This window comes from Schistocerca gregaria, chromosome 8 (genome assembly GCF_023897955.1).
Source record: "Schistocerca gregaria isolate iqSchGreg1 chromosome 8, iqSchGreg1.2, whole genome shotgun sequence".
Lineage (NCBI taxonomy): Eukaryota > Metazoa > Arthropoda > Insecta > Orthoptera > Acrididae > Schistocerca > Schistocerca gregaria.
In genome coordinates, this window is record NC_064927.1 from 323,536,364 (window position 1) to 323,551,962 (window position 15,599).

The 15,599-nt window shown below is 40.4% G+C and overlaps 1 protein-coding gene across 8 annotated transcripts in view; it reads left to right on the forward strand.

Annotated features, from left to right (window-relative positions):
• The window catches only part of LOC126284945 (DNA ligase 4-like), a 616,842-nt gene that overhangs the window by 577,953 nt on the left and 23,290 nt on the right, over window positions 1–15,599 (forward strand). For all 8 annotated transcript variants that reach the window (XM_049984217.1, XM_049984218.1, XM_049984213.1 and 5 more), the window contains 2 exons: window positions 1,790–1,909; window positions 6,895–7,019. In XM_049984217.1, coding sequence (XP_049840174.1) covers window positions 1,790–1,909; window positions 6,895–7,019 — 245 coding nt within the window. The remainder of the gene's footprint in view (window positions 1–1,789; window positions 1,910–6,894; window positions 7,020–15,599) is intronic.

Here is a 15,599-nt window from a genome sequence, read left to right on the forward strand (position 1 = left end):
GAACACATTGACACCGGTGTGTCAGACCCACCATACTTGCTCCGGACACTGCGAGAGGTCTGTACAAGCAATGATCACACGCACGGCACAGCGGACACACCAGGAACCGTGGTGTTGGCCGTCGAATGGCGCTAGCTGCGCAGCATTTGTGCACCGCCACCGTCAGTGTCAGCCAGTTTGCCGTGGCATACGGAGCTCCATCGCAGTCTTTAACACTGGTAGCATGCCGCGACAGCGTGGACGTGAACGGTATGTGCAGTTGACGGACTTTGAGCGAGGGCGTATAGTGGGCATGTGGGAGGCCGGGTGGACGTACCGCCGAATTGCTCAACACGTGGGGCGTGAGGTCTCCACAGTACATCAATGTTGTTGCCTGTGGTCGGCGTAAGGTGCACGTGCCCGTCGACCTGGGACCGGACCGCAGCGACGCACGGATGCACGCCAAGACCATAGGATCCTACGCAGTGCCGTAGGGGAGCGCACCGCCACTTCCCAGCAAATTAGGGACACTGTTGCTCCTGGGGTATCGGCGAGGACCATTCGCAACTGTCTCCATGAAGCTGGACTACGGTCCCGCACACTGTTAGGCCGTCTTCCGCCCAACATCGTGCAGCCCGCCTCCAGTGGTGTCGCGACAGGCATGAATGGAGGGACGAATGGAGACGTGTCGTCTTCAGCGATGAGAGTTGCTTCTGCCTTGATGCCAATGATGGTCGTATGCGTGTTTGGCGCCGTGCAGGTGAGCGCCACAATCAGGACTGCATACGACTGAGGCACACAGGGCCAACACCCGGCATGATGGTGTGGGGAGCGATCTCCTACACTGGCCGTACACCTATGGTGATCGTCGAGGGGACACTGAATAGTGCACGGTACATCCAAACCGTCATCGAACCCATCGTTCTACCATTCCTAGACCCTCAAGGGAACTTGCTGTTCCAACAGGACAATGCACGTCCGCATGTATCCCGTGCCACCCAACGTGCTCCACAAGGTGTAAGTCAACTACCCTGGCCAGCAAGTTCTCCGGATCTGTCCCCCATTGAGCACGTTTGGGACTGGATGAAGCGTCGTCTCACGCGGTCTGCACGTCCAGCACGAACACTGGTCCAACTGAGGCGCCAGGTGGAAATGGCATGGCAAGCCGTTCCTCAGGACTACATCCAGCATCACTGTGATCGTCTCCATGGGAGAATAGCAGCCTGCATTGCTGCGAAAGGTGGATATACACTGTACTAGTGCCGAAATTGTGCATGCTCTGTTGCCTGTGTCTATGTGCCTGTGGTTCTGTCAGTGTGATCATGTGATGTATCTGACCCCAGGAATGTGTCAATAAAGTTTCCCCTTCCTGGGACAATGAATTTACGGTGTTCTTATTTCAGTTTCCAGTTGTGTATATTACTGTAAACCAATCATAACATTTCTGTTGCAGTGGTAGATTATTTAGTTTTCTTGGAAGTTTCATATTAGAATAGTCATTTTTATGGAGAAAAGACTGACTAGATCAAAATAAATTACTTAGAGCAGAACAAATATTTATTAATTATTGTGTTTCCTGTTGACATGTAAAGATATTGTTTTAGTTTGACTCATTCTAATCAATTATCACTTTCCTGAATGTGGTATATAAAGAACCTTTTTGAAATTATTAAAAAGAATGTATTTTGCGAGTTGAAAACAATCACTATATTCTAAAATTACTGTTGTCTACAAACACCAACTCTTATTATCATGAAATAATTTATTTGTTTTCTTTATTTTGCAATAGATATAATTTTTCTCATTGTAGGTTTCTGTTCAGAAGATATCAGTTCATGAAATGGCAGATATGGACATAGAGCTGTTTTCAGGACCAAGTCCAATGGGAATTTTTAGGCTATGCATTGCATACTTTGATATACCCTCTGAGGTGAGATAGTATTTCGTTTTTGTTTGGTCAATTCATTTCTTTCTTTGATACAGTCTTATATTTTCTTTCCATTTACAATATTTTGAAATTTGTGATGTGAGACACAAATGGTCTTTCCTTCTCATCACATCCGGTAAGCCTCCCATGACCCAGGCTTCTGGGTCACTTTTCTGAACTCTGCCCCTTTTCCTAAACCTCTCCAGACCTTTTCCTTCAATCTTCTTCCTTACCCTTCAACCCTTCTGCAAGGAGGAGGAACCACGGGACCCGAAAGTTTCCATACCTAATAGCATTTATATATATGTATGTGAGTTGTTCTGCCACCACTTGGTGAGTAGATATATTATCTATCCAATTACATTATATTGCCAAAAACTGATTATTTTCATTGTTGTAAAACATAAACTGTAACTCATAACAAAGCATGAGATTTTTGTGACAAATATTTGTCTCAGATGGTAAAATTTTCTTTCTTTTTTAAATCAGTAGAATAAACTGCAAAGAATATAGTAATATCTTTTTTGTTGCACATTCTGTATAAGACCTTACTGATGTGTGGGTGCATATTGCCACTCAAAAGACATATGTGAAGGCCATTTTGAAAGTTACGAGACTTCCTAATTTGCTGCTCATTGCTTCATTACCAAGAAAAATGGTTAGTTCTCACACATATTGTTAGTAAGTCACTTAAGTTTCAACTTAGTGTACTGAGTGGACTATTGGGTCTTTAATTGTTTCAGTACATACACCATTGTGGCCACTTTGTGTTGCACACAGTTCACTACTCCCTCACAAGAGTAACTGACTTGTTTGTGTGTTTCTGTTTGTACTGTACCGAATATCATGGATACAGCTCTCAGGCCTGGCCAACCATGGACTGCCTATGAACTTATATGACTGTACTCAAGGCATAAGTTGTTAACAGGTTAAAATTTGCTCGAGAATGACTGCACAGCCACAATGTCATATTACACTAAGTAAAAGTAAAACAAAAGTGGGAAACAATCTACGCAGAAAACTTTTTTCTTTCAAGAAGTTTATCCTAGCTGTGGATGCTGTTGCAACTAAATTATGTTCAGGTAAGCCTATTGTCACAAGAAATAAGTTGCTTCAATACTTGGGAAGCGGAATAGTTTTGGGCATAATCATTCAGCAAGGAGAAACTGATTCCAGAAATACAGCATCTGTTGCCTTTTATTCCCAAGAGAACCAAGGTCTTCCAGAGTAAACATGTTCCACACTACACAGGTTCTGCAATGACCTGTTCTAAGTATACATGGGTCATTCATGGATGAACAGGTCCAAAGGAATAGTTCACTAAAGTGCGCTGAAAGACTGAGGAACAACCTCTAAGGAATGACCGTTCAGTGTTCAATTTGGTCTTAGCTACTCTCTTTGCCAAAATGTTTGTTCCCTGTTCATTTTGGTTGTGACCAGTCTTGTTACCGGAACATCAGTTCACCGTTCACTGCCGCCAGTTTCATTCCTTGTTCTCATTCCTTGTACATGCTTGTTTGCATTTGGTCAGCCATGTTTCTCCTTGTTCTAGTTCCACTTCTCCTGCTTCTGTTCTTCCACTGTACGCACCTGTTCTCATTCTCATTCTTCAAATTGCTCTTGAAATCTCTACTTCTCATTCCTTGCATATGCTATCCACCATCCACGGCCAGTAATTTGTAACTTTTATATACCATATAACTTACATAAAAATCAAAAATCTAACTATCTTTTTTTTAATTGTTGTGAAATAAAGTTTACATAAAAGTTGTGATTTTCACATTGTTGCTTCATAACCTGGGTTGTGAGTAACTAAATCCACTTTCCCTTCTTCCCTTTCTTTCCCCTCTCTCCTCCCTGATGAAGGAACATTTATTCCGAAAGCTAGGTTGTTTTTTGTTTTTCTATCGGCTGTACTGAGCTGAGGTAAGTACTGGCCAGCCCCTCTATCTCTTTGTCAGTAATTGTTTCACATCTTTATATGAGATTTTCCATTAATTAGTTATAAAAATCAATTTGTGTGTCACATATACATTTTTTCTAGCAGCAAACAGAGAAATCTGGTTATTTCTTTACCATTTCAATCAACTATAGAACACATACATGTCATAAAGGGAGTTGTAGCCTTTATTCTTAGATTTCTTTTAACTTTCATCAGTTTCAGTTAACAACCAATTTTGAAGATAACTTTTAATCTAACTATCTTTTTTTTAATTGTTGTGAAATAAAGTTTACATAAAAGTTGTGATTTTCACATTGCTTCCGAAAGTAAAACATGACTCTTATGAAAGCTCTTATTTTTCAAGTTTGGCTCTTTCTTTGTGCTACCCCTAGTCTGGTTTCTGTGTACAAAAAGATGAGTGGTGAATGATTTCAGCTCAGTAGGAAAAGGATTGAGGTGCCACCCCATTTGAAAAATTTTGAAATGGCATAAAATCATTTTCTCTTTTTATTTCAAAAAATATCTTTCAGAAGTAACATTTTAACCAAAAATTTTATTACTTTCAATTTCGTTATGAATATGCCATTGTTGCATTAAATTTAACAACACAACCTGTAAATGTACTGTTTACTAAAGTTATTAGGTAAATAAGACAAGGAAATCAAATTTCCTTCAAAAAGTATTATGGGATAAAGTCTCCTGGTTTACCATGGATCCTGTCTGCCCCCAGTAGCTGAGTGGTCAGTGTGACAGAATATCAATTCTAAGGCCCTGGTTTGATTTCTGGCTGGGTCAGAGATTTTCTCCTCTCAGGGACTGGGTGTTGTGTTGTCCTAAGCATCATCATTTCATCCCTATTGACATGCAAGTCACTGCAGTGGCGTCAAATCGAAGTACTTGCACCTGGCGAACGGTGTACCCGACGGGAGGCCCTAGTCACACGACATTTACATTTACCATGGATCCTTATGTGTATACTCATACACAACCTAAATTATGTACAGTATCTGTTTCTCATTTTTTAAAATTATTTAATACAGTTCTCCATGAACTTGACATCTGTCTCAAATGTTTAATTTACTGCTTTTAGATCAGTAACTAGGTTTAGAGTGTAGATGCCATCTTCATTTTTACACCACTGTGAAGAATCTGTCGTAAGGAACTTTTCACTCAAATCAGATGAATTTAAAGATATTGTCATTTTTTAGTTCAGTCCCATTATTCATAATTTTTGGGATTTGATATCGGTCCCTACTTGAATCCTTATATATTTCCAGCTGTTGGTTCTGCTTCATGACTCAGTATAGTTTTCATTCATTATTCCAAGAAGTAAGGAGATAGAAAAAGGGACAGGAACTGTAAATGATTTTTCAGTTTTAGTGAGGCCACACTCAGGATATCACTATTGACAACTTGATTTTTGAAAGATTTCCGAAATCGGAATATGGTACTTTGGCCTGAGAAGCAACACAAGGTCATGCTTTGGCATACACATTGGTAAGGAAAATACAAATGTAACAAACTGCAGTTTGTTCTTATGGTCAAAATTCAACTTCATCATGGAACATAAACTTTTTCAATACATAAATGGCTTTTGTCATCCACCTTGCATGATGGATCCTCTTACAGAGCATGGAAAAATACTCCATGAGATAGTTCTTCGAGAAGAGTGTTATCAGTTATTTAAAAGACTACAAATATAATCCTCTTATATACCTTACAATTGCAAAGTAAATAGATCAGATCTTTTTTCAAAATGTTCTCAATCAAGTCTGACAGCTGATCAAAAACTGGTACCTCTTCTGATTGTAAAGATCTTCAAAGCAATGACGTGTGCTTCTAGCATATTTAAGTAGATAATTTAAGTGTGCAGTTTCTCAGCTCCTGTCTCAGAAGCCATGATTTTTTCAAATAAATCTTTGCTTCCCACACCGTTAGCACAGCACTTTGATGTGTAGGTAATTTACATACCCTCAGATCTTCAAAAGAAACTATTAATGTTGTTTTGATAGATCACAGTTTACTTCCAGTTATTTCATGCTAGTAATGTCCACATAAATGTGTATTGTTTTCTGTAAGCAAACTAAAATGAAGACATTGTACTTTCTTGGACTATGAGCTTCCCTAGAAAGTGAAAGACAAATGGGGTGGTGTACACTGGGCCATAATCTTTGGTCTCTCTGTTCTTGGCCTGCAGTAACTGGCCCGTCACGTCCCCGATTATTGTGATGCTTTCTGAGAAGTCCCACTACAACCAACCCCCCTCCCACGCCCATCCAAGTTCACCCCCCCCCCCCCCCCCCCCCGAGTTGGGACACATTCCATGTAGAAAGAAGCTGTATGAAGTCTATGTAGCATGCAGAACCAGGAAAGAAGGAACAGTGAATGCGTAAAAAGTCTGTCCATCTTCATTTCTTAGGACATGGTCCAATATGTAGCCTCATGTAGTTGATGATAAATATGTACAAACTCCTTCATAGTAGGTAGAATGAAAACCATAATATATCAAAGTAAGATGATTTGTTTTTCATGTATGTTAGTCTCATTTACTAGTATTAGTAGTAAGGAAATAATTTACATGTCCTCCACTTCTCCAATATTATGTCAATGGTTGTTGTTTCCCTTTATTTTCTATAATCCCAACAGACATCTGTTATGCACTTTTTGAGCACCAGACAAGAGTAGGTGGTGTCAGTTTTCCCACCCCAACAAACTTTTTTCTGTGAAGTACTACACGCTTCTTGTTTCTCCATTGCATTTAGATATTCAATCCTAATGCACTGTCTCTGTGCACTGTGGGATTTTGTATAATTATTCATTAATTTTAGGTGATTTATTCATTCATGTCAGAAGTGTCATCAGAAATACATTGTCCTGATAATATTCTCTACAGCTAATGGTTCTGATGGTTTTTCATTGCTTTTCACCATACTCATGCCTAAATTGAGAGAACTAGAATTACTTTCTGTACTGGTACATGCAAAGTGTAGGCATTACAAACATATGAATTGTAGTGAAAAATAATCACTATTTTTAAAATTTTCAGGATGACTTTGAAGCCTTTTGTGTAAGGAAGAGTCTTGAGCTGCAGAAATTAGATTTTGAATATTATGGGGGAATAGTGAGCACCATGATTGATGATGGAACTACACATGCTGTTGTACACTCAAGGTAATGAATAATAAACATCTATTCAATAACCTAACTATAAGGCTAACAGTAAATATGATAGAATAAATAACTTAGAAACAAATTACTAAATACTGGAGAAATATAGCAAGGCAGGTATAAACAAATAGAAACATTAACTGATATTTCTTTCCTCTAGATCAAAATAAAAAATGTGAAATAAGTTTTAGGACAGAGATCAACTAGTGAAGAAAGGAAAAAGTACTTGAACTCTGTATCCAGTTATCGACATAATAATAATCTTCAAAGTTTCCTTCTTTGCTGAGTTAGAAGAATAGTGTGATCACATTGATATTTCATTCTTGTTCCCTGAATCTTGTTTGTTCCTCTGGACATGAAAGATAAATAAGTTGCTCAGTAAGTCCAACCACTTTAACTTCCTTGCCAAAGACTTATGTCTGTATCCTGGTGTTTTATTTAAAAATTCTAAAATGTTCATATCTATTGTTTCTCCATGTGGCAATCTGTATAATTTCTAAAGCTTTTAGCTGTAGGTGAATGAATATTTCATCCTCTGTGTTGTCTGTAGTCATTATAGTATTTTATTTTTGAGTTTATCTTCATGCATTACAACTTTAATTTTGTTTTTGGTGAAGTTTTGTTGTATGAAGACATTGATTATAACAATATTATGAAAAGGAAAGTTGCTACTCACCGTATAGTGGAGATATGAGTCACAGATAGGCACAACAACAAGACTGTCACAAATAAGCTTTCGGCCAGTAAGACAGTTGTAAAAACAGACACCCCCCCCCCCCCCCCCCCCCCACACACACACACACACCTGACTGCAGTCTCACACAACTGAAGCCGTGCACTGCGAACAGCAGCACCAGTGCATGATAGGAGTGGCAACTGGGTGAGGGTAATGAGGCGGCTAGGGCAGGGAGGGGGAGGGATAGTAGGGTAGGGGTGGCAAAAAGTGAAGTGCTGTTGGGGAGCACACAGGGACAAGGTGGAGAGAGGGTAGGGCAACTATGTGCTGTCAGGAGGTTAAATGAATGGCAAGGGAGAGAATGGGGAAGGGGGGGTAGCAGAAAAGGTGAGAAGTAAAAGGACTGGGTATGATGGTGGAATGAGGGCTGTGTAGTGCTGAAATGGGAACAGGGAAGGAGCTGGATGGGTGAGGTTACAGGAACGTAGGAATATTGAAGGGAGAGTTCCCACCTGCGAAATTCAGAGAAACTGGTGTTGGTGGGAAAGATCCATATGGCACAGGCTGTGAAGCAGTCACTGAAATGAAGGATGTAATCTTGGGCAGCATGCTCAGCAGCACAGTGTTTCTTGGCTACAGTTTATTGGTGGTCATTCATGCAGACAGACAGCTTGTTGGTTGTCATACCCACGTAGAATGCAGCACATTAGCTTGTGGGTCACCTGACTAGTTTTACAGGCAGCCCTTCAATGGGGTAGTTGATGTTTCTGAGTGGACTGAAGTAGGTGGCTGTATGGGACATCTAGTTCTATTACATCTAGTTTTCATTTTCTTCTTCCTTCGACTGAAGTTATACCAGGAACAAATTCACTCTGTTGCTTATGTAATGCTTCTCTTACCTGCTCATTAGGAAGACTACTCAGTTTTCATTTCAAAGATGTAATTCTGGAATAACAATAAAACAAGAAATGTTTATCTTGCATCTAGTTCTATTACAGGGGTATAAACCATGAGGTAAGGGGTTGAGAGCAGGGGTTATGTAGGAATGGATGAGTATATTGTGTAGGTTTGGTGAACAGCAGAATACCACTGTGGGAGGGGTGGAAGGGATAGTGGGCAGGACATTTCTCATTTCAGGGCACGATGAGAGGTAGTAAAAACCCTGTTGGAGAATTAATTCAGTTGCTCCAGCCCTGGATGGTACTGAGTTACTAGGGGAATGCTCCTCTGTGGCCAGAGAGTGAGACTGGAAAGATACGGCATGGGAGATTTAGTTTTATACGAGGCTGGGAAGGCTTCAATGAGACCCTTGGTATATTTCAAGAGGGACTGCTTGTCACTGCAAATGTGATGGCCATGGGTGGCAAGGCTGTATGGAACAGAGTTCTTGATATGGAACAGGTAGCCACTGTCGAAGTGGAGCTATTGCTGGTGTTTAGTAGATTTGATATGGATGGAGGTAGTGATGTAGTCATCATTGAGGTGGAGGTCAACATTTAAGAAGGTGGCTTGTAGGTTTGAGTAGGACCAAGTGAAGCAAATGGGGGAGAAGTTGTTGAGGTTTTGGGGAAATATGGATATGGTGTCCTCACCCTCGATCCAGATCGCAAAGATGTCATCAATGACTCAACCAGGTGAAGGGTTTAGGATTCTGGGTGTTTAGGAAGGATTCCTCTAGATGACCCATGAATAGGTTGGCATAGCTGTACCCCACATCTGTTTATTGAATATTAGCATCTGCATTAAACAAATAATGTATTCACAACATGTAATCCACATGTTTAATGAGTAACAAAACGCTTGTAAAATGTACAATTTGCACATTGTGTTATAGATCAATTGAATAATTTTATGATCTGCATAATTCAAACTCTTGGTGAAAGGTCGGTAAATCCCAACAGAATGAATATTCTAAATTTTCTCACCCAGGCCTAGGTTTTTGGCTGTCTCTGTAGAAAATCCTTTAAGGGAGCCAGAGAGACTCTGCCAAATCTGTTCTGAAACAGCCTAGCGGTGTGCTGTATATTCCTTCTTCAGTGTTCTTTGAAACAAGTGGAGGAAATGAAATTGTTTTACTTGGTCCATTCAAAAACTTATGGAACATTCGTAATTTCACCCCAATGGTGTGTTGGAGCGAAATGCAGTTAGCATCCCTGCACATGCCTATGTTTATTGTGTAATTGCTGGAAGTTTCATTATTGTATGTCCGTTAGTTAGTGCTCAGTGCTGTATTGAGTAGAATGTTTTGTTACACAGTTTGCAAATTTCACGATGGCAGAGTTAGAGAAGTGATTGTCTGCATTACATTTTGCATGAAACTCTAGAAAACCTTTACAGACCCACACCTAATGATGCAGAAGCCTACAGTGATGAGTGCTTAAGCCACACTCGGTGTTAAAAATGTTTTACACAGTTTAAAAATGACTGGATGGAAGTTAAAGAGATCCGCATTCAGGACGTCCTTCAACTCTATCAACGACGCTCTTGTTGGGAACATCAAAGAATTTGTGCATGCCAATCAAAGACTGACTGTCCAAGAGATTGCAGAAGAATGTAACATTTCAATTGGATTATGTCATGAAATCCTGACGTTGGATTATGTCATGAAATCCTGACGCAGCATCTTGGAATGCATCGTGTTGCCATCAGGTTTGTTCCAGGGCTCATGAGTCAATACCAGTAAGACCTTCAATTCACAGTCTGTGAAAAGCTTTTGGATTGCACAAATGAAAATGAGATGTTCCTTAAGAGAATCATAACTGGTGATGAGTCATGGATCTATGGTTGTGATGTTGAGACCAAGGTTCAGTCTTCTCAATGGTTTGGGAAAGGTTCTCCGAGACCCAAAAAAAGCTCATCAGATTTTAAGTCCATGCTGATAGTTTTCTTTGACTTTGAAGGATTAGTTCATAATAAATTTGTGCAGCAGGGGCATACTGTTAATTGCTGTTATTATTGGGATGTGTTGTAATACTAACAAGAAAATGTGAGAAGGAAACAGCCTGCCCAAAATGTGGTGAGACAATTCATGGCTCTTGCATCACCTAACAAACCCACACTTTCATCCCTGTTGGTGTGTGACTAATGCACAAAAAATGAGATCAATGTGCTGTCTTATCATCTGTACTCTCCAGACCTGGCCCCTACAGACTTTTTTCATTTCCAAAGTTGAAAACCCCATTGAAAGGATGAAGATTTGCGACAATAAACGAGATAAAAGAAACTTTGCATTGGCGCTCCCTGCAATCCAGAAAGAGGTGTACCAAGACTGTTTCTGGAAGTGTAAATGTGTTGGAAGCAGTGTATTAATTGTGAGGGGCAGATTTCGAAGGAGACTTAAGTAAAAAGTAAGCGCAGAAAAATTTTGTGTCCAAAGTTCCAGAATTTTTTGAACAGACCTTGTACATCTCTTTGAGTCACTCTATACAGTGCCTGGCAGAGATTGTTCAATTGCCTTGTTTGAAACTTTGCTGTTTTGATCTGCAAATAAACATATGCTCCTTAAGAGAAGTGATTTGTTGTGTGAACTATCATTCTCTGTGTTAAATGCTGATATAATGTCAAGGAATGTTCCTGTCTGCTTCTGTGATAAGTTTCTCAAGCTTATTCATTTTCCTTTTCTTTTCTTTGGTTCAAGATTTTAAGCGTTTAACACATATACTCATAACAAGAACACAATATTCTATGACTATTTCACTAAAGAGCAAGGTAAACAATGTAGAAAGTAGATTACATGGAGTCTCATGTCGTCTAAGGTATGCCATCAGCCCATGCTCAGGAAATGGCAGGGAGATAACCTTCTATGTTGAGATATAAATGGCACCACTCTTCTGATACATGATCCAAGCTCTGACCAGTAAAGCAAATTATCTTAGAGTGCAATGTTATGTGCCGTGTAATGCTATGCAGAAGTGATAACTAATTGTAATGATTATTTTTGGTGCAATTGCGGACTTATATTTTCCTTTTCTTTTATATATGTTTTGTTCTGTTGTAGAATGTGCTATTTAATGGAATCTTATGAGTTGCAGTTTAGTTTTTATGTTGCAATAAAGCTAATTATCTAGCCCCACAACAACTGGTCGCCCCAACTCTTATAGTCACTGGCATGAAATTCCGTAGTCATTAACACTTCGTATTGTGCCACATCATGCTAAGTATGAACAGCCACATCAGCCACATTGTGCATCTTCTGTGTGCCAATTCAGCATAATTCCACAATGTCAGACCTGCCACCACCTGCTGATCTGTCTACTTGTGCCGTAATTAATTGTTTGACAGTAAACCCATCACCATTTTGACAACAGAATCCTCTGCCACAGTTTGTGCAACTAGAAAGTCGGTTTGTGCTAGCACATGTAACTGTAGACAACACTAAGTACAGTTATGTAGTTGGTGCTCTCAGTGAAGATATGGCCACAGAAGCACAAGACATTCTGGCCTCACCATCAAGTACTGATCATTACTTAGCCATCAAGCATGCCCTGATTACCCAGCTCATGCAGTCCAAGAGGAAAAAAATTGGAAAAACTTCTCCACACTGAAGAATTGTTCTCCATCACACCTACTAGACTGACTTCATACAATAGTGAGCAACACAGTCAGTAATGACATTCTGTGGAATATTTGGTTGTAACACCTACCAAACAATGCACAGAAGATATTGTCAATGTGTGCCAGCGATCTAGATGCACTTGCGCAAATCGTGGATCACATATCGGAAATGTGTTGCAACTGTTTGCCCAAAGCCTCAGGCAGATATCACTGTCACTGCAGTGCAAGCACAGGTGAACTGATCTTGTTGCCACCATTAATCAGAAAAGCACAGCCACTCACCTTTGTCAGCAATAGTTTGTTGCTACCACCGATGAAATGGTTCTGAGCTGCGGAAGTGTAGCCCATCATGCAAACACATAGACTCAGCAGGAGATCAATGATGGAGGCCACTGGCTCTCCAGGTGGCAGCCATTGATTGTTTGTTATGGAACATGGCACAAAGTTACAGGTTTTGGTAAACACGGCTGCTGACATGGCAGTCTATCCATCCACCCATCTCCCATGTCACAACTGTGGTGACTGCCACCTATTTGCTGCCAGTGGTTCCACAGTCACAGTGTATGGTCGTGTCACTTTAGTGTTGAACTTAGGCCTATGGCACTAATTTAAATGGCAGTTCAACATAGTTGATGTTATGCACCCCATATTTGGAGCGGACTTTTTATCGCTTTATGGACTCCTGCCTGATCTTCATCACGTATGTCTTCTTGACATTGCTACAAACCTAACAAGACAAGGTGGAGTGTGTCATGTGGAAGAGACAGCAGTACAGATAATTACTGGAGGTGCTCCATTCACAGAGCTCCTCAGACAGTTCATGGAGATCAAATGCCAGACTCCCACACTGGCACCTTTGTAGCACTCAATGGTGCACTATATTTCGATTACACCTGTACCATCACTTGTGCTCAATTGCACTCCTTGACTCCCCAGAAATTGAAGATATTTAATAGGGTTTCTCATCAATGCTTGGATGAGGATTATGCCATACATCGTCGGTCTTCTCCACTACATGTGGTCTGAAAAAAAGAATAATGGATGGTGTCCACATGGTGATTATAGACAGCTCAATGCCAGAACCATTCCAGATGAATATCCAGTTCTGCGTATTGAAGATCTTACATTCAGAGTACACGGTATGCACATCCTTTCTTCATTGGACTTAGTTCATAATTTCTACCAGATACCTATGGCACAGAACGACCACCCTGTGCACATTGTTTGGACTATTCGAAGTTGCCATAATGCCTTTTGAGCTTTGTAATGCTGCCCAAACATTTCGGTGGTTCATGTATGAAGTCGCATGTGACGTAGACTTTTGTTATGTGTTTATTGACGATGTCCTGGTCATGTCACTCGGAGGCAGAATACATGTCACACTGACAACAGATCTTCAGTCATCTTCATGTACATGAGCCCATCAAAGTGTGTCTTCAGAACAGCTGAAGTACAGTTCCTAAGCTATATTATCAATATGCAAGACATATGGCCAATGCAAGTGAAAGTAGAAGCTGTACTTAATTTTCTACAGCCTAGAACAGCTACAGAATTATGACTGAATGTGCCAGATGACACACTCTCTCAAATTGGGGCAATCACTGGTGCAGTTGATTTTGAAGCTCTCGCCACAGCACAACAATCATATAATGAGCTACGAAGTTTGTTGGTGCAACAATCAGACCTGCAACTCTGCCATTTTATGCTGCCACCACCAACTGCGCTGCTGTACTCTGACATCGCTTCTCACAAACCACGTCCATTTGTGACTACTGACTTTCACCAACAGGCGATCACCTCATTACAAAACATGTCACACCCTGGAGTATGAGACACTTCCATCATGGTGAAGTGAGCTTTTGTCTGGCGCCACATGGACAAAGGTTGCAAGCAATATTTGTGACAATGCATGGCCTGTCAAGGAAATAAAGTTAGCCAACACATTAGGTCACTTCTTGGCGTGTTTCTTCTTCTGATTCATAGATTTGAACATGCCCACCTAGACCTCCTATGACCTCTGCCGCCATCAGAAGAATACACCTACTGCCTGACAGGCATCAATAATTTTACAAGCTGGCCGAGGTGTTCCTGATTGCAATCATTACCACTGAAACTGTTGCAACTGCATTCTCCCGGGGATAGACCACCTATTTTGGTGTGCCTCTGTGAATTACAACAGACCAGGGAAGACAGTTTGAGTCATATCTGTTCAAAACACTGATCATCCTACAGTGTACAAAGCAGATTAGAACTACAGCAGTGAACGGTTTGTTGAATGCGTGCATCGCAAACTGAAAGTGTTGCTTCAATGTCGTTACTCATAGTGGTGGATAGGGATGGGTCTTCATGCATCCCTGAAAGAAGACCAGAAAGCCAAGACTACAGAACTTTTTTATGGCCAGCCAATATGGCTGCCTGGCGAGTTCTTTGCCAATGTGCCAGATGACTGCACTGACCCTCAGATTTTCACAAAATACGCATACACAAATCCGCCAATTACATGCCATTGCTCCAAGATATAAGCAGACCATCACCCTTTTGTTTCTGACAAGCTATGGGAGTGTCTTTGTATGACATGACACAGTACACAAACCGCAGCCATCATACAATGAACCTTAACGTGCCATCGGTAGGGAAGACGAGATACTCAAATTTGATGTGACTGGTATGCCAACCATCATCTCTGTCAAGAGGCTTAAACCTGCTTTCCACAGGACTCATCTTCACACACCACGGACTCGACAAATGCTCCAACGATTCACAAGCAAGGGATGTCAAAGGCAACCTCTATGTGCCATCAGCAGCCTGTGCATGACCTATTGCTACTCAATTAAGATGAGTTGACACTAAGGGGGGAGTGTGATGTTACATGGAAGTGATAACTATTTTAGTAATTATCTTTGGTGCAATCACTGACTTACATTTTCTCTTTGTTTTATAAATGTTTTATTTTGTTGTTCAAAGTGTTATTTAACAAAGTCATGTGAGCTACGGTTTAGTTTTTATGTAGCAATAAATGCTAATTATTTATCCCCCACAATAATCTCTTAAACCAGTGCCAAACTTTCTTTGCATGTAGTTTTACTGTCAGCTGTAATATTCATAGAATGTACTATGTGGCAAAATTGCATATAAAATCGTGACTACAGTGTCTTTGTATAAAGTGCATAAAAGACAACCTTGCTCTCATGTTTTATACCTTAGCCAATCTCTGGACATATATAACTATTTATTTTCTGGAGCAGAATGTGATGTTAATCTTGAAGTTTACCCAAAATATTGAAAACTCCATCACTTTTGTAGACATATGTCAAAGAAATTGTAAATTCAAAACTTTCATATGGTATATTGTT